At 26.8% G+C, this 20,867-nt stretch overlaps 1 protein-coding gene across 2 annotated transcripts; it reads left to right on the forward strand.

Moving 5' to 3' along the window:
* The first annotated feature begins 1,944 nt into the window (after positions 1-1,944).
* On the forward strand, positions 1,945-20,867 carry LOC129988601 (molybdenum cofactor biosynthesis protein 1-like). Of its 2 annotated transcripts, XM_056096860.1 has the most exons (10): positions 1,945-2,222; positions 3,960-4,056; positions 4,739-4,906; positions 7,364-7,456; positions 8,436-8,569; positions 9,772-9,843; positions 10,721-10,873; positions 12,045-12,155; positions 12,688-12,808; positions 20,225-20,867. In XM_056096860.1, exons 1-10 carry the CDS (start codon positions 2,145-2,147, stop codon positions 20,830-20,832), a joined length of 1,635 nt encoding a protein of 544 aa, XP_055952835.1. In that variant the 5' UTR covers positions 1,945-2,144; the 3' UTR covers positions 20,833-20,867. The 2 variants fall into 2 exon arrangements, with proteins under 2 accessions (XP_055952835.1, XP_055952836.1); XM_056096861.1 differs by lacking the exon at positions 3,960-4,056.

Consider the following 20,867-nt stretch of genomic DNA (forward strand, 5'->3'; position numbering starts at 1 on the left):
GATATAAAACATGTCGCATTTTGTCAAAAAAATATTGAACGATCGACTAAGAATTCAATGCGATTATATGTCGACGACGTTAAGTCCAAATTCTTAGTCATCTGATTTAAATGTTATAATGTTCATTCAGCATATAATTTATACTATATTTAGCAGAATAATCAATAAGCTGGCAAGTGAATAAGATGCCACATTTTCCCCGACTAATCTTTGTCCTTTAGCTAAGATTTTATCATACATTATGAAAAAAAAAAAAAAAAATGTTTTCATCGGACACTTCGATTACCTGCTAATGGAATTATTAGGGAAATTAAAGTTTTTATATTATTCATAAATAGGACGATAGAGTTGTTTTCCATAATTCATCATTCAAATTCAAGTTCTAAAGTTGATCGTCGCCTTATTCTTCTAATTGTTACTTCCTCGGTAACGAATTGGTAAATTTATTTTATTTATTTCACTAAGAGAATTGTCAGACTAAAATATAGTTCATGGTTAAACTAAATTTCATCAAACACTTTTTTTTTTGACACTGTTGTGCATATGAATGCCAAAAAGAGTTATTTTACTGTAGCGAAATTATGTGGATTCATTATAAATCGCTGGAGTAAGTAAAATTGTACAGTTGCAAATTAAGTTTATTTAACAGTAAAACATCTATTTTCATTTACACTTTAATTTATCAGGCTACAATTATTACACTAACCTGTATTAACACTAAGTATTAACGATTGAAACTGACGACAAAAAAAAACCATATTTGTGGTATGGTAGCTTTTTAGTTACACTAAAACAGTTTAACCAAGTAAGCACTAATCTGTTAAAAAAATTAGAACCTAAATTATTCAAATTCTGCATTCAGATATTATGACTATCGTATCGTTTTTTCCCTTCCAATTACTATTCGCGGCAAAAACTATATAATTCGGATTCGAAACACATCTGAATTCCTGCTCGTTGCTACAATACTGATTTAACAAATATTTTAGGTAGGGAACTAGGCTGAAAAATCGAATTTTAGTGAAAACATCCATTTTTTTTTTTTTTTGATTTCTGAAAAAGTTTTTCTTATGAAACTTTCTTCTTTCAGCATTTATTTTATATAGCTTTTGATATAAAATAAGAGCATGCATTTATTCATTTAGCATGACACGACATGCTGGCACAATCTGTGTTTCTATCTATATTCAGCAATCTTGAAAGGAATATAACATATTTTTTCTAATTTTAGATATTAGAGAAATTAAATCTCAAGAGTCTCATAAAGAAATAGATTCAAATATTGACAGTTTTTTGATGGCCATTAAAGGAAACTAAGAACATTTTTTTTTTTTTTTTTTTTTTTTTACAAATTTCTTTGTAAAGTTTTAACAATGAAAGAAAGGATCAGCATCTGAATAAAAAAGAAGCTAAACAATACTTGTTTTTCTTTAATTAAATGTAAAGTTAATTATTATGAGTTATTTTGAAGCCAAACTGATAGATGCTGTGCTAGCCCCCCTGTCGAATTTGCCTTGCCTGCCCGTCGGCAAATCTTAGCCGCCGACCGTCACATCTGATAAATGAGATGACGGATATCTATCGAAGGTGACAATAAGACGGGTGGGGGTGGGGGGTTGCAGCAGGCATTTTGAAACTTAAATATGACGCTTACCTTTATTCTGTAGATTTCTGTAGAAAATCTAATTAGTTTATTTTGGTTTAGCATTGGTTTTTTTTCTCAAACCAAATGTATGTGTTTCATCATTCCGAATGAAATTTTGAACTTGAGATAATAAATTTAATTAAATGTTAGTGAGGTTTCTATTTAAATGTGAGTGGGAAAAGGAGAACTTTAGATTATTTTTCATTTTCCACGTAGCTTAGAATCTAGCAACATATGTTTTGTTAATTTTTTTTCTATATTTAACATGGCAATACCTTTATGTCAACAAACTTCCGACATGCGTTTTGATTTGTTTACATGCTGTAATCGTGAAATATCCTGCTTATCGGGGCGTTTGTGGTGCTACTTGATAATGATGCAAAACTTTTTGCCGAATCAAAGTGTTCTGCAAATGTAACACTTAATATTTAAAATATAATATTGGAAGTTATTTTATTACTCTCTTGTATTTTTAAATCAGTATTCAGATTTTTTAAAAATGAAACTGAATCACTTTTTCAAATTTACTCAACGATGCTTAACATCATCTCATCGATTTGCTAGCAGCTATGTAAATGTATGCCTTTTTTTATTGGAATTAAATTGTTACTGATTTCTCTGGAATTTAAATTTATTGAATATATGAAATTTACGATAAAATCGTTCCATTTATTAATTAGCATTCAATAATTATCTAAATAAAAAATTTAAAAAAAATCATGAGCTAATTAATGATTAAATGAGTAAGCACGATCATAATAAAAATGTTTTGGATCTATATTTCTTTATTTAGTTAATATTTGGTTTAAATATTTTATTTTGAACTAATATTTGAATATTATTCCTTATTTTTTTATTCCTTATTTATTTTATGTTATAATATAGCTTTCAAAAAATACCATTGAAAACTATGCCGAGTTGGCTCATTATTCTTGTTGATAACATTTCATTAACAGCTTTTTTACATTTTATGAAAATAGAAATGATGAAACGAATAATGAATTTACATTTGTATATGTAGCATTTGTAGAAAAAGAAAATAAATAAATTATAATTGCAATGTTTAATCATTATGATTGTAAAATATTTTCTTTTGCAGACTCAAAAACAAAATAAAGCAAAATTTTTGAGGTTACTATTGAAGAATGAAATAATAATCCAATATAATTTTAGAAGTAACTAGAAATAGAAAGTATATGATATAATTTTTAAATACATTGAATAAAATGTAAAAGATATATTTAATATCTTTTGTCAGTATAAAATGTTTAAAAATTATTCTTAATCAACAATAAATTGATTTAATAACAATCGATGTTTAAATGAATTTTTGACTGAGTGCATGGAAAGTCAATCAAATATTAGAATTGGCATATTATATTCATTGTGCAGATGGCAGATCAACTTCTGTTTTCCTCAAATGAAATTGCTAACCAAGTATCTCTTAAATTGTATCAAAAACTGACGGGGGAAACAAAATAATTTTTTTTTGCTATTTGAATAAATTCTATATTGATTTATCTGATAAAAGAAATTTCTGATATTTCTGAATTTGGTGTGAAATTACAGATACATATTAAAGGAGGGATAATATGCTAACTGTATGTAATAAAAAATTGAACATATTTATACATATATATTTTATCAGAATTCTAAAAGCAATTATTTTCTAACTACTTGAAATCAGATTTGACTTTAATTCCTGATTTGCAGAGGTTTTTATTTTCTCACAGTCACTAAAATGCATGCTGAAATCAAATAGGTTTCTCCTGCAAAATTCCTTTCTAAAGCTAAATAAATTCAAAAGATATTCCCACTTTCTCTTTTTAGTTCTTTCTAGCTTCCTATTCAGTTCACTATACTGTATGGTCATATCTCTGACAAAGAAATCTTGAAAATAGATTTTTAAATAAATCGAACTATTTAAGTAACATCATAAAGAAAGTAAAAAAAAAAAAAAAAAAAAAAAAAGAATTCTGTGTTTCCTACCCCTTTAATCAAACAATGTTTTACTTATATAGTGAACTGTATGAAAAAAATAAGCAAAAACATTAAAAATTCATTGAAAAAAATGGCAGCAGTCAGTATGAATTGATACTGCTTTTGTGGTTGATGCATTAGAAGTATGGCATATGAAAGATATTAGAATAATAACATTTCAATTATGAGATTGTTTTAAGCCAGTAATTTCAGTATTATGTAAATTCCGAAATAGTCAAATGTAAAGTGGTTAATTTTTTTTGATGTATTTATTGAAAATGCTAAAAAAGTTTTTAGAATATAATATGTTTTAAAAGTTCACAATTGTTTTTAGATTAAAGATCAAGAAGTTTCTCCATGTCTTATAGATAGTTTTGGAAGAAAACATAGTTACTTACGGATTTCACTTACTGAACGTTGTAATTTTAGATGTAAGTAAATAAAAATGTAATTTTAGATGTAAGTAAGGTTTATTTATTCACAAGCAAATTTAATAAACTTTTACACTAATCTAAGAATAATATTTCATTCATACTGTTCTAAGAATAATATTCTACTTATACTATTGTAAGATTAATATTTCTCTTAAGGAAAAATTTAAGAGAAGTATAGTTATGAGATTTTATTTTTTGATAATTTCTTAGTTGATAGTGTATATTCTTCAAAACATGAATAAAAGCCTATAATGTTTACTACGTAAAAATTTTAATGTAGTTATCTTATGGAAGAATATAAAGCAACAGCAATTACCAATTTTAATTTAGCATTTTTTTACTAAAGTGCTTCTTTTTTTATGATTTTACTTATTGAATCCTTATTTTATTTATAAAACTGAATGATTTTAATTGATGATGAATATTTTTTTCAAAAACAGTTTTATATGAAAATATCAATGATGCCATATTCTGTAAGTAAATAACTAATTTTTTAGAGATTTTTTTTAACAGCCATTTTTAATAAATAATTATAACAATTAAGTTTTGAGAAATCTTTATTTCTTTTTATTTTCTGATATTTTTAATTTTTTTTATTATCATTCTTTTTATTTAACAGTATGGATATTCATTTGTGAATAGATTTCATAGTTTTGATTCTATGGTTATATTTATATAGGCCAGTACTGTATGCCAGAGGAAGGAGTAGCCTTATCTCCCAAAGCTAATCTTCTCACCACAAATGAAGTAATCAAAATATCTAGTTTGTTTGTGAGGTTGGGAGTAACTAAAATTCGTTTCACTGGTGGAGAGCCTTTGATACGAAAAGATCTTACAAATATAATAAGTAAGATATAGTCAAACAATTAATATGCAGTCTGAATGTTTTTTATGATTTAATTATTTTACCTCTATGACATCCATGAACTATAACTAGTACTTCATTGATTGACTCATACAGGCAAGAACAGTTCATGTGCAACCTTACTATTTTCTCTGCATCTTTCTTCATAAGCTAGTATCTTATGGTACTAAGAAATGATGTCACAAACCAGATTATATTTTTCTGGGTTTTATTTGACATAGCAATTTCATTGCATTCGTATGTCATTTTCTTCTTGTTTTTGCCAACTTGCTTAGTTGTATTATAGTTATGAATATTTGCACAATTATCTTCTGCTCATATGGAAATTAAGTAAGAAATTTACAATGACTAATAAAGAAGTAATAACATTTCAAAAGCATAAAGAATAGAGTGCACGTTTGTAATTTTCTGGTTATGCTTCTATTCTTATCTTGCAAAACCATTAGAAAAAGAAAATATAAGTTTTGAATTGCAAATCAGTTCTTACAAATTGTATCAATCAATCTTCTTCTTCTAAATTTCATTATTTATCTTTCATTGTAAAGTTTGTTTTTTTGTACAGTAAGTGAAAAAAAAAAAATGCTAGTTTTCAGTAAAAATATTATCTGAAATTCTTAAATTTCATAGTCATAGGCATTTAGATTGAGGGTAAATCTTCTGAAACTGAACTACATAGATCAATAATTATAATAGAAACAATGATTTTTTTAAAGACTTTATTTGTCAGAAGAAAAAAAAGAAATAGTTAATTGGCCAAAGAATGCTAGAAGTGTCCTAGAATAATTTTTTTTTTTTTAAATGAGAGAATTGCAAGTTTAAGACCAATCCAGCCAAGGATTCACCATATCTGGTACATGTTAAATCTGCCTGTGTCAGATATCCTCTTGTTTATATATGAGAGTGTCTTCGTCGATTCAGGTTTTATTTTCGTCATCTGACTATGATTCTAGGATGTGTTGCAAAGCAACTCTCCTTTAACTTTAAAATAGTTTTCTCATTAATTTGCTTATCAGAGTTAGGGAAATTCACTAAAAATAGTTATATTTAATTTATCCCAAGACAAATATTTAATAATAATTCTGTTATAGATTCTAATAACAAAATGATTCATGTTAATGGAATGATGTTGGAATATGGATGATGAATGATGGAAGGATTTTTATTTCTAAATTGAGTAAAATTTTATTCCTGTAAAAAAATAGTTTTAGTAGGCAATTATTTTCATATAAGCTGCATATAATTGAAAATTCTGATATTTATAACAATCACCATATCTAAACGGAATGAAATATTTGTATTATTATTTTACATATATTTATGATAATTATAATAATTCTTAAAGAATTACAGCAGTAATCACAATTACATTTTCTTTTGAAATGAGAAATAAATATGCATGCAAGCATATGAAATTATAATGAAATTCAGAATTATAATTTAAAATTTGACTAATTTGCTTGTGAGATTATCTTATTAAATTCTAAACCATGTGAGAAGATACTTGTAAAAATTTTATGCAAACACTGTTAGAATTAATAAAATATTTTGATAAGAAAGGTATAAACTAAATTAGATTGGTATGAAATATTCAAAAATTAATGTCATAATTACTGGTGTTTAAATATTCTAATTTTTAAAAATAACTAAATATTGTATGAAATAATTACTTCTTCTCAGATAATGATGTTTGGATGAAAAAATACTATTAGATAAGCAATATTTATTCACAAAGATAATAACATTATGAGATTATTAATGAATATATGATTTTAATCAATCAATAATGTGCAGAAAAGCTTAAAAAATGTTAGAGATTTTGTGGAAACAATAGAAAATTGATCTCATTTTTATTCAAATAAATAGCAGATAAGGACTGTGGCATCTTCCAGTTACTTGTGGATTTGCTTTTGCTATTTTCCATCTACAGTTGTCAAATTATCCATTGTATCATAAGGTAACTGAATTGAAATAGGTGTAAAAAACAGTGCAGTGATTAAAGCTGGAACAGGAAGAAGGAAATCCTAATCATTTATTGGTACAGATATTATACCAGTTTGAAAATGAAAGTAAAAATTTTACTGATATAGAATTTTGCCTCCAGGTAAAAGTTAAATGTGTTGCTTGAGAAACATAGCGATCTTTTTTCTTCTCTTGTACGATTTTAATCAGTGTTACTATTGTTATAAATTACTTTTATAAATGATTTTCTCTTGATGTATGAATTCTTCTTCTTTTCTTTTTCTTTCTTTCTTTCTTTCTTTTTTTTTTTGTTTATTTAAATCCTTTACTTCTGAATTTTTCAGTTACAATTCACATTGGTTCTTATAATTTATATAATTTTTTTTACATTATGGTAGCATAAAATTTTACTTTTCTTATGTGGTATAATGTTTTAACTATGATTATTTACTAAAAATAATGTACATAATTGGATTTCAGAAACTGTTTCACAGCAAGAAGGTTTACATACAGTTGGTTTGACTACTAATGGGCTAGTTTTGTATCGCCAGATTAAAGAATTAAAAGATGCTGGTAAAATGTTATTATTACTTTACGTATTAGAACTCTATAAATTGCATAGTGATTGTAATTAGAAAATAATTTCAAAATAATTATAGAAAATGTAAAAATGACTTAAGATTTCAAATTTATTGTTTATTTCCTCCAAAAAAATTCAGTATAATAAAAAAGTTTTATATGTTAACTTAGTTTAAAGGACTTCACTGTTTAGAAAATGATTAAAAGGAAGCACTAAGAATTTTTCATATAATAATAATGCTTTTTTATTAAAAATTCATTAAACAAATATTATGTTTTCTTCAAAAATGAATTTAAAATGTAACTTAGGAATCGTATTGTATATGAAACTGACAACTTTGATATGCTTAATCATATGTGAATTAAAAAAAAAATAAGATGTAGCTGTTATTCTGAATATATTTTGTTGTTTATCTCTTAATTAAACCACATGTACTTTTCTAAGCCTTAATGTGTTTGCATGATTCCTTTTCTAATCAAACAATTCTTTTTAATTTAATAAAAAATACATTAATTTCATTTAAAGTTATGTTTAATGATTGTTTTTCAGTTGTAAATCAATTAATTCACTAAAAAGTTATAATATTTCTATTTTTTTAAAAGTTTTATTGTGAGATTAAAAAAGCTGCAGTAGTCAAACTACTTATAGTATAACTTTCTGCCTGCTCAATAAAGCAAATAATTATGCAGGATTGGCACTAATTAATGTCTTTTTTTGGCTGAGGAAATTTGAAATATGCTGAGTAAACAAGGATTGACTTATACAATATTTGAATACAAAATTATGTGGAAAATTTTTAGTATATCTGAAAAAGTGAAAGCAGCATAACTTCTTATGTCATTTCTGGTTGACTTTGATAGTTTGATGATGTGATAACATTTGCTACAATATTCTTTTTTATTATTATTCATTTAATCTAAATAAGATAGTAAATTTTGTTTATATGGAAGTGTAATAAAATTTCTTTTACAGGTTTAAATGCCTTGAATATCAGTTTAGATTCTCTGATTCCAGCAAAATTTGAATTTATAGCACGCTTTAAAGGTTTGAATAAAGTAATGAAAAGCATTGATGCTGCTCTAGAAACGGGTTTTGATCCTGTCAAGGTATGGTATTCCAAAATATTTTTGTATAGTTAGGCTACATCGTATATTCCATATTCTTTTGATTTATCATTCTATCTTAATGAGAATAATTATTGCCATAAATTATTTCATTTTATTGATCCATTTTTTTTTATAAATTGGAAGCTATAGAATTTAACATCAATCATCTCGGAAGATTGGAGAATGAATTAGAAATTTTAAATTCAACATTTGTTAGAAGTTATGAGAGATGAATATTTTATATAAAGATACAAGAGCTCTCTCAAAAGGTACAAATAAAAAAAAATATTTCTAATTAAATTTTATGTTTTGAGTTAACAATAATGTTATTTTTCTGACTTTTTAAATAAACATTTCTAGAAATAATGTATAAAAGACATGACTAAATAATGTAAAAAATCAATGAATTATTTATTTGTAATAATAAAAGTAATAGGCATGATGAATTTATAATTGATTTTTTTCATTCTTTTTCCTGAATGTAAAAATCCTAATATATAACAAAATCATGACATTATTTTGTATCATTTAATTAATTTTATTATATATCACTTAGCTAATTTTGAGTTAATATGTTTTTTTAGCTTTTGACATGTTAATATTTTGAAATGTATTATTATTAACATACTGCTGCTGTCTACTTTCTAATTGTACTGTTGTACTGAACCACATATATAATTAGATGACCCTCTCTCTACTACATTTACTTGATGGCAAATAAAGGATTATCTTAGATGGTCTGAATATCAGGGTTTAGTGATGGCAAGGAACATGTTAAAAATGATTGTTATGGATTTCTAATACAAATCCATTATATGATTAATGGATCTATATTAGAAATTCATTTTTTATATTTAACATGCTTTGAATTTCTATTTATGCTATTTAAAGGTGTTTTTGTATTTTAAACTTTATTTCAATTACTAAGTATTTAAAAAAAATTATTTGCAATTTTTCATAACAAAGAAGCATTTTTTTATACATGTGCTACTTTGGTATGAGTTTTAAGAAAAAGATAATTCAGAGTTTAAATTTTTAAAAAGTAAACCTTATTTACATTTGTTCAATGAAAAGTTAAATTCTTTACAAGATGTATTTAAAAAAATTTAACTTATTTTTTACTTTAAAAATTGCTGTTTTTCATATAAATATATATCAATTCAGTGGATATTTTGGAAATTATATGGAATTATTTATTGCAGATTAATTGTGTTGTTATGAAAGGGATCAATGATGATGAATTGATCTCATTTGTAAAACTTACGGAACACAAGGTAATTTCATTTTTTTTTTTTTTTTGGTTTGTTATACTTTTTTTAAAATTTATTCTGTTATTTTCATATATTCTGTGTGCCTTGCTGCATTGAATCATAAATTTTAGTACAATATATCTTTTTTTTTACTTATTTATGTGTTATTAACATTTTTTTGCAAGAATGCAAAATATTTGTGAGAAATGTCATGAAATTAGTGAGAAATTATTAATTTCAAGCATAAGGTCTGAGCCAGATTAAGGCCCCTAGGAATTTCTAGGCATTGCAAGTCAGCCTCCTTTTTCCTGTTCTAGATATTTTTTTATTGGTTTAAATTCTCTATATAAGCAGTTTTATTCAGAAAATTTTGATGAACTGGCAAAATACTTAATTACAGAAAGTTTGTTCCAATATGTCAAAAAAAAAAAAATCACGAATGGAATTTAAAAACAATTTTAAATAGAATAGTTATATTTTAAATACTGTTTAATTATGGAATGGAAACATTAAAAAAATTTTCAAATTATAAAGCAGTATAATTCACTTAGAATTTTTAAATAATAAAATATTAGACTTGGAAAAGATAACTAATTAGAAATATTACGTCAATATTCTAAAGTCCAATAGTTAATATTAATTTGTATCAGTTTGAATATATGAACTTTATATATTAAATGAGAGCGTAAATTCAATATATTCGAAAATGTCTTGAAAAATATCAAAATTTTGGGTCTTTTACAAAGTTGCAATGCCTGTAAGCACTTACATACTTTGCCTGTTTAATAATTAGACCCTGCATAAGGTACGTTTGGTGCATATTTGGCTATTGTTATGCCAAAGAAAACATACCAAATCTTTTTTCCTTGCGTAGCATTCCACCTCTTTGTTTTCCTTATAGAATCTTGATGTTAGATTCATAGAATATTCTCCATTTGGTGGCAATAATTGGAAGGATAACAAGATGGTGCCTTATCTAGAAATGATTTCAAGGATCAAGAAAGAATTCCCAGATTTAAAACGTCTGAAAGATTTACCTAATGATACTTCAAAAGTAAGATAATACATACATTCACAATTTATTAAGGCTCTAGAATTAACAATTTATTAATATTTCAAAATTTGATAATATAATGCAGATAAAATATGCGATTGGTTTAACTATTAATAATAAAAAAATGGATATATCAATTTATTATATCTCTGCTGGTAATAAAGATGGACATATGTCTTTGTGCATATGTGTTAGTACTTTATGGACTTAACATTTATTCTAGGGCTACCTACCATTTAACCTAATATTTTAGTAGTAGAAAATGGGCAACTCGGACTGATTTTTGTGATATTTTAATTAGAGTTTTAATTAAAAGTTAAATGAAATTTTTTCATTTTTTCCCCCAATAATTTCCAAAAATATTACAACAAAAAATAATTTTTACACCAACTTAAAAATTTAAACTTTCCAAAGATACCAATTTTTTTGCTGTATAATTTTTTGGATACTCAATAAATTAAAAAAAAATATTTGAAGCATATTTTACAATATATTTTATTGTTTAAGTGAAACTCAAATCGCTGTCAGTGTTGTCACTAATATTGCAACCTGGCTTCTCATATACCCCATTGTTGAGGATCAAGGTATTCAAAATAATCCATATTAAATATGCGGGTATGATTCAGCTTTTTTTTCTTTGTTGACTTCTTATGAATGATTAACTCATTGAAAATTTTATGTAAATCAGCATATTTGGTATTAAGGCTACATACTAAATTTTATACATTTAATTAATTTATCTAGACAAACCTTTTTGAGTTATTGTGTTCTCTAATAGACAAACATCATTAAAAAAAATCTGAAATATAAAAATGTCTTGCAATCTCGAGATCGAATCTTTATGGGATTACAATACTTTCTCTTTGTATATTTCGTGTATAAGAAAATAAAAATAAAGTGAAATAAGAAATCATGATCTTTTAACAGTTCAGATAGGAGATTACCTGCTTCTGGCTTTAGGAGTGAAGTGAAACAGGAGCTAAAAGAAAAGAATTGCTTGAGCAGCAATTTAAAATAGTTCAATTTATAGCTATTGTATCTTGAGAAATTTGGAAAACCCACTTAAATCTGAATGCTTTTTAAAGTTGAATTTAAGTGAGAAGAAAATAATTTATTTTTAAAAATGGTTATAAAGTGCAGCAATTACATAGATATAATTTGAATTTTGCAGGCATACAAAGTTCCTGGATTTAAAGGTCAAATTGGTTTTATAACTTCCATGACAGAAAATTTTTGTGGCTCTTGCAATCGTTTGCGGATAACTGCTGATGGTAATTTGAAAGTATGAATGTTTAATTTTGTGATTTTTAAAAGATTATTTCATATTTTATATTCTAATTGAAATGAATATCAACAATGCAAATTTGTTCTAAAGATTGTATAATAGAAAATTTTCTGTGAAGTAAGTGAAAACTATATTAGTATTCCAAATGGTGGTAAATAATAATAATAAATAATAATTTTAGTTAAATGAATTAATTTCTATTATTAAAGAAACTAGATAGTATGAAGAATAGCTTTCAAAGGATACTTAGTTTAAGCACAGAAAGATATTATTAAGTTTTACATGTTCTTTTAAAAATTCCTACTTCAATTTTAAAACAATACGAGTTGACGTAGAATTAGTATTCTCTATTTAAAATTGTAAATTTTTGTAGTTGATCAAAGAATATTTTTTCTACTAGATTAATGAATATTTTTTCTACAAATGCTAAATATTTCTTAATGATTATATTTTTATATTTTCCAGTAATAGCATTTCAAGTTTTGATTGATAGCATTTATTCTTTTTTATTTTTATTTTGAAATTTAAGGTTTGTTTGTTTGGAACTGAAGAAATATCATTGAGAGATGCTTTGAGGCAAAATATGCCAGAAGATGTTATATTGAACACAATTTCTACTGCAGTTTTGTCTAAAAAGAAACAACATGCAGGTAAGAATCAATGGCAATTTGTAAATAGTTTAATTGTGATCGCTTTGATTTCATTGACTAATCTAGTTAATGTAAAAATACATATTAAAGTTATATTATATGCAGTTTAAAACATTAATTAAAAAAATACATGCAAAAAATAAAAGAAAATTGTTTAGTAGAAATCTATTTATTACTTGCTTGGTTTTTACTGAAGCATTTCAGCTCCAGAAGGTGCTGCTTCAATTGTTTGGGTCAATCAATTGCAGTTAAATAGGATTTGAATTCAGCCAGCTACAATCCATACAATAAGATGACATGCACAGAAAGTACTTGTCATGTCAAGACTAGTACTTACTAATGTTCGCTCTTTCAGCACATGCACAATCTTCCTTCTGTGCATCCGTGATCTTATTGGAAACTTATAACTGGCTGAGTGTAAACCCACCTTATTGGAGAGATTACTAAGCCCTTTCTTCTGGCTTTCTTTGGCGAACAAGATACTGATTACATTTAATTACAGTTAAATCATTTAGATATAATTTCATGTCCATTATTCTGTCAATTGTCAAGCATTAAAGTCATGCTGCTTTAATTGTCTCATGTTCTATTTATTGTTTACATGATATTTCTAACAGTGACCTTTGATATCATAGCGATGTTATAAAAAACACAACTAGTAGGCACGATTTCACTATAGTGTAACCACTTTTTTATTCGTTTTTAAACTACACAAATATTAAACAAAATCCTTCTTTTTTAAATTTGAAGAATGGAAAAAAATTATGCAATTAAATAATTGATGTAACAACAAAAGGCCACAATTCAAGACACAATGCAATTTACTGTTAAAGATTAGGCAAATAAATAAATAAAATAAAATAATTCAAATTTCAGAAAAAAACTGCATGACTATTAAATTAGTATCATTAGAAAGATATACATTTTAAATTTTGAAACAGTGTAATACTTATTTTTGCTTAGTAATATTTTTCAGAGGTGATTGTGGGATAAAAATATAACTTAAAAATTTAGAACTTTAATTTATTTTAATTTATTAAAAATGTTAAATTAAAAATATAAATATTTTTAATTAATTAAAATTTTTAAAAATCGAATCGAGATGCTTGTATGTGCCAAATTTGACACTTCAGGGCAAACTGTCTGGGCTGTAGAGCACCAATACACACTCACACTTTTATTAGTGGTGTGCTGCAGAGGTTTAGAAAGGAAGGGTGCCAGATAAGGTGACGTCAACTTCATCTGAACGGTGAACTAAATTATGAGGTCCGTCTCAAAATAACAAAAGGGTTGCTTTCTAATGAAACGTTAATAGAATTAAACTAAACTTATTAGTAGCGGTAGAGAGGGGCATTCTTATTAATTGATTATGCTAACAGGAAACATAATAATAATTAATATAAAAGGAGCATTAATTCATTGTTTTAATAGCAATTGTTATGTTTATATGCATACTATTTGTAAATTGTGGCTTGCATGATGAAACCCACCGGAGTGGTGGGTTTCATCATGCAAATAAATCTGACATAAAATTTTGGGCCTTAGCTAAAGCCTCGAATGCTATGCTTGGCTTTAGTGGAAAAAAAAAAAAAAAATCACGAAATATTCATTTTCGAATTAGTTTGAAATTAGGCGAAAAGTTATTATTTTTACTAAATCTATGGTGTGATCCTTAGCAATTTTATGTTAATAGCATCCGAAAATCGAATTTCTATTTTAAACTCGTTTTTTATTTTATTTTAACTATACCTGCAGTTTTGGTGCCATAACCACAGACCAAATTTCATTCGTTGCGACAGCTCGGCTTAATTACAATTTATATCGATATATTCTGGTTGAGGAAGATCTAAAACTTGGAGATTCGTTAAACTTTTAAGATTAAATTTATTGAGGGCTGCAGAAATTTTCTTTTCTATATTTTATATGCTGCAAAGTAAAAAAGAAAAGGGGCGGGGGAATTAAATTCTTTAGCTCAATTTTGCATCGTTTGGAAATTCTTGATTTGCTTTGATTAATCTAATTGTACTTATACCTCTGAATCAAGTTAAAAGTTAACAGCACTCTGATGTGTGTGTGGGGGGGGCGTCTTCTAAGCGCGGTGTGATTAGACCGATCAGAAGCATTCGCGTCAATTGACGAAAACTTTCCCAGTGTGTAATATTAATTTTACGATGACGCTTAACACTATCGTAATTGATTTCATCATAAATCAAAATTTAAGGCCTAGTGATGGCTGCAGAGGATTCGGTAACTTATTACCAAGTTCGATGATCGAAGAATGATATAGCAACTTCGATTGTCAATTTGATAAATAGAGAGCCATTGCAGGAATTTCTGTTTTTAAGTTAATATATTAAAAACTTTTTTTTGTTGTTGTTGAGGAGACTATGAATTTTCCGTACTTTTATTTATTTATTAATTATGAAGTGCATGACAAATTTATTTGTCTGCTATTAACTGCAAACTGTTTGTCGAAGTTGAAGTTACGAATATGATTGCGTTTATTTTAAATGCAAATAAAAAAAAAAGATCGCCGGCATTTCGGATCTATCTCAATTTGCTTTTCGAACCCACAACATCAATTCAATTTTTACAGCTGAAGCTCTTGCAATTTGCCAGGCTCTAGACTATCTTTCCGTTCCTGAGAAACATTTACTTCTTCTTACAGATAATCTTTCAGTTCTTACAGCACTTAAAAAATTTTCATATAAATCCCCATCCATTATTCATAAAATTGTGGGCAAAATTGTGGAAAAATCTCAGATTAACCAACATATTACTTTTCTATGGATCCCAGGGCATTCGACAATTTTATGGAATGAAAAAGCGGACTTGATCGCAAAATCAGTTACAGAAATCAGCTCATGCATTGAATGGATCGCATCGGAAGACATCATCTCACGCATCAAACAAATCTCAAAAAGAAAAACAACAGACAGCTATAGACAGAGCAAATATTATGAAATTCTTGGAGAAATTCCAGACATAAAAAATATTGCTAAATGGACAAGAAATAGAAGAGAAGACATCATTTGCGCTAGAATCTCTACCAAAACACTCATTACACCTGGCCTTCTGCATCGTTTTAACCTGTCGAATCAACCAAATTGCGAAACATGCCAATCTTTGAATAATTTGGATCATATCTTACTGCACTGCCGAAAATACTCAAGCATCAGACGTTGCCTCTGGTCGAAGTTGGGCCTCAACTCTCTTTCAACCTGCAATTTCAAACAACTCACGAGCAAAGCATTTGCAGATAAACTATCTCTCCATATTTTCCTTCAACACTTGAAATTTTTGACATTTATTAATTAGAGATATTGTTGAACGCTGGGATGACAGCCTTTGTAGCTAAAAATCCCTAAATCCCCCTCAAACAAACAAACAAACAATAAAAAAAAAGTTTCTTTGCGTGCATTGATACTGTTACAAATTTGAAATATGAATTCCCTGTGCATTTACTCTCATAGTAAGTAAAGGAGATTTGCAGATATTCTTAATGGATGTTGAATTGATACAGATCAATGAATCGACTTTTGCGAACGAAGTGAAGATTCTAGGAAATGTCAGAATTTTCGCGATATCTCTGTTAGGATCCGAAATATTTCTTGAAAATTCTATACCTGCTGTTACAGAAACAATATAAGCAGAGGCACGCGAAGTCGAGTGAATTCTTTCTTTAGAAGGTTGAACGCAGAACAAGCTCCCTATCTGCTGCGATTCATTAATAACGATTTGTTTTCCTGTGCTAATTTTTACAAATGCTGTTTTTGTGTACGCTTAGACTGTGCTTTGCTTCCTTTGTTCCGTATTTTGTTCCGTATCTAGCTTGCTGGACTTGTCACGGTATGATTTCCGTAAAAATATTTAATTGCTATTTGTATAAACCAAAAACTTAGGTATTTTTTCTTTATTCTAAAAATAAAGTCTGTACTTTGCTGTTTGCATGCAGGCTAGATATTTAGCACATATACAAATTCACATATAGAACATAATTATTTATTTTATTTCTTAAAAAATGTTCCACTATAATATTTAAGATATGGCATAGAAACCTGTATAATTTAAGACAGCTGAAAATTATTTTTATAATTAATAACATGGTTGCTCTAATATTAAGAACTATAATTTTGCTTCATAGTTTTAAGAGAAATTAAACATATAAATTCTATTTTTCTTATTAGATTTCTTATTCTTCGTTTCATTTATGTAAGTATTCAGAGATAAATATTATATACGTTTATTATGAACACTTTTCTTTGACAGGCATGTTTAACCTCTCCAAAATGAAAAATCGACCAATGATTTTGATCGGTGGTTAAACGTAGGTAATTTTTTTTTTATTTTCTCTTGTATACGCCAGCAATAATTGATATATCATTTATTGGGAACTAAATGGAAAATATTTGCTTTTTTAAATGATGAAATAAAGAAAATTTTAAAACAACTCATGAATTTTGAATTACAGAAGTAGTGACAAATTTATTTTGTTATGTTAATATTTCACTTTCAAATTGAAAGAGGGTTATTTTGAAAGAGACCTTAAGTGTGACAATTTGAAGAGGGCACTATTTCAGCTAGCACACTATCTCCAAATTTCCATGTAACTCCAATGTGTGAACATTTGACCAGTATTGGAATATTTAATGTGGATAAAGTCCACAAATATGAAAAATGTTTGCTAAAATTGGACTTCAAACCTGTGATTGTGAGACTATTTTTAGATCACTACGACAAATCTTTATAATCAGTGTTTATAATATAAGCATTTTGCTTATTTATATTATAGTTTCAATATATATATATATATATATATATAACATATTTAAAAACCGAATTTATACTTTTGGATACTTGGTAATTGATGGAGCGCAAGATCTTTTGATACTAGGAAAGATTCTTCATTAACCTTGCTTGGCATGGTACACAATTATTTGATACAAAAATTTCAACTCGTAACCCAGTAATCATAACAATATGTAAAAAATGTTTTATTAAACATTTTTCTACATGCTAATAATATTTTAAACACAAAGTTAAACCATTTCAGATTCTTCTCAGAATTAAGTAAATATGTCGCTTTTTTCCTGAAATCTGTTTTGCCAATAATGATTAGTGTTAAAGACAGAAGTTTATTTTCATTATTTTGCAAGTTTTATTATTTTTTGTACTAATATTGATAGTAATTCAAATTATAAAACAAAAGAGAAAAATACTTGGATCTTTAATAGTGATTTTTATTAATTACTTCAGTGTTCGTCCAGATTTTTTATATTTCTTGTATTATCATTCCTGGTACGTTCAATATTCGTTCAGAACTCTTTTGTATCTTTGTATTCTTGTTGGAAAATATGCTTAATATATTTTTATATAATTAATTAAATAGAGGAAAAATTATTCGTTAAAAATTGGTACAATTGAAAAGATTATTTTTTGAATTTTATGATGAAGTAAAAATCATTTTTATACTATAATATTCTCGAAAGTTATCGTAAGAAAATTTCAAAATCTAGCTTCATTTTTATTTAATCAAACTAGACTTTAAAGGTTTTTTTTTTTTTTTTTTGCGTCGTTTTAAATTCCAAAAAATTATCTTTTGAATGATGTGAATTAATTGCTGTAAACTTCTTTAGTCTAGATTTAATTAATCGTTAAATGCACTTTTAAGTTTATTTCGCAACAATATTTTCATCGTTGTGAATGACTTTTTTTTAAAAAAAACTTCAATTGGCATTTTGACTTTCTCTTATACAAAATTTGGAGAAAATATTTCAGTCATCAAAAAATTCGAACTCAATATTTTAATGAATCTCCACGTTTCATACCTCTTTGAATTCGAAAACACATTTTTGAAAAATGTCTGTCTATGATAAAGATAACACAAAAACACTTCGAGCTAGATGGATGAAATTTGGTATACGGTCTTCACACCAAATTTGTAGATTTCGATCAAATTTTCAGCAACATCCGTTTAGAGGAAATCTGTCTATCTGACTGTTCGAATATGAGTTAGCATGATAACTAAAAAACGAAGAGAGCTAGATACTTAAAATTTAGTTCACAGATTTAGTATCTATTGTATAAACATCTGTCAAATTTTGAGCCAAATCCAAGGCGTTCGCCACATGTCCGTCTGTATTTTCAGAAATATGTAAATGCGAAAACTTAAAAATATAGTGACTTAAATATAGCAAATTTGGTATGTAATTTTCTGACTATAAATGTTGATTTGAGTCAAATTTTTGTTTTAATCGATTGGGAAGAATGCGCCTAAAACCCAAATTTGCTTTTCGGATACTTTTAACCACATCCAGAGATTAATCCCAAACCACTTGATAATGATCACACAATAAGATCAGTAAAAATATTTAATTCACGTCTAGTGTTAATATACGTAACGTACGCCAATGCCACACAAGGCATTTCTCTGCAATATGCGAGAAAATTTTGGAGATGCTCTGGCTGATTTATTTCCGTTTTTACTTCTAACTATAGAGCTGATTTTTTTTTTACTTGTTTTCGTTATTTATGAAAACTAGGACTTGTAAAAGCATTTTCATTGCGTTGCAAATTGTATATATCGTGTATCTATCTAGAATTTTTTGCTTATAGATTGAAAAGAAGGTTTTCCATTAAATTTTAGGAACATTAAACGTTCAAAAAAGACTTTTACTGCACTTTAGAAATAAGAAGCGATAAGACACTTTCTTTTTAGTCTGATCATTTATGAACGCTGCTATTATTTTCTATTAAAAATTATTTAAATAACTTATTTAGAGCATGGCATTGTTCTATTACCAGTTTCATGGCATTTTGACCAGTTGTATGATGATAGCCATAGGAATGCTTTAGTTTTTAACTTTATAAGATTGCAAATAAAATTACTTAATAGAATGAATACTACTTAAAATGATTACTTAATACTCTTTCCACCTCAGCCATATTGGATCTTAATTATTGTTGCTTAAATATAAATCAAATATAAAATTTGTGGTCATGCTGAGCGTCTACATCTTTATCGACATTTTCAGAAATATTGAAAAAGCTCACAGATCTTTATTGTTAATCTTATAAAATTGAAATTAATAATTTTTTTCTACCAAAAAAATGTATTCCATTTTTATGATCATTTCTATGTTTTTGCCAGATCCAAAAAGGTATAATTTTACTATAGAAGATGTTGTGCAAATAAATATTGAAATTTAAAAAATGAATTTTTAAGAAGTTTTTCAATAAAAATTATGCATTATTATAAATAAAATACTGTGCTTAGAAAATATGCAGTTTACGTTTGAGTACTTTTAAGCACCTTTGTATAAGTATGCAATTTTTACAGTAGTTTATCATTACGCACCATTTTAGAATTGTATCAAAATTTAAAATACATGTTGAATTTGGTTTCGTTTCTTTTAGGAGCAAGTCCAAATAAAACAAAATTTCATTTCCTACCATGTGCCAAAGTCCATTATTTTAATAAAGCTACATTGTCTTCCATTTTATATCAAGCACAAGCAGCCTTTACTACTTCTAGTAGATCAAATTTATCTGAAACTGCTTTGACTCACACAAATGCAGAAGGAAAAGCTACAATGGTTGATGTTGGTTCAAAATCCCCTACAGTTAGAATTGCTGAAGCAGAAGCTATAGTTTATCTTGGTCCTACAGCTTTTAAATTAGTTGAGCAAAACAAGATAAAGAAAGGGGATGTATTATCCATAGCCAACTTTGCTGGTATCATGGCAGCTAAAAGAACTCCTGATCTTATACCATTGTGTCACAGTATTCACATTGACCAAGTTAGCTTAAATTTGAGATTAGATTCAACAACTCATGAAGTGAAGATTCTTTCGCGAGTTAAAGCTTGTGATAAAACAGGAGTTGAAATGGAAGCTTTAACTTCAGCCACAGTTGCCGCTCTGACTGTTTATGATATGTGCAAAGCAGTTACCAAAGATATAATTATAAAATCTGTTAAATTGTTGTTAAAGACTGGAGGGAAATCCAATTTCTTCAGTAAATGAATTGTTAATAAAGTTTCAGTATATTTTTTGTAAAA

The sequence above is a fragment of the Argiope bruennichi genome, chromosome 10, assembly GCF_947563725.1.
Source record: "Argiope bruennichi chromosome 10, qqArgBrue1.1, whole genome shotgun sequence".
Lineage (NCBI taxonomy): Eukaryota > Metazoa > Arthropoda > Arachnida > Araneae > Araneidae > Argiope > Argiope bruennichi.

Bases quoted from the DNA above. Each gene is read 5' to 3' on its own strand.
- LOC129988601 (XM_056096860.1), top strand. From the start codon at position 2,145: ATGAAACTGAATCACTTTTTCAAATTTACTCAACGATGCTTAACATCA. The intron at 7,457-8,435 runs GTAAAATGTTAT...TTTCTTTTACAG, and splicing joins TAAAGAATTAAAAGATGCTG to GTTTAAATGCCTTGAATATC. The intron at 12,156-12,687 runs GTATGAATGTTT...TTGAAATTTAAG, and splicing joins CTGCTGATGGTAATTTGAAA to GTTTGTTTGTTTGGAACTGA.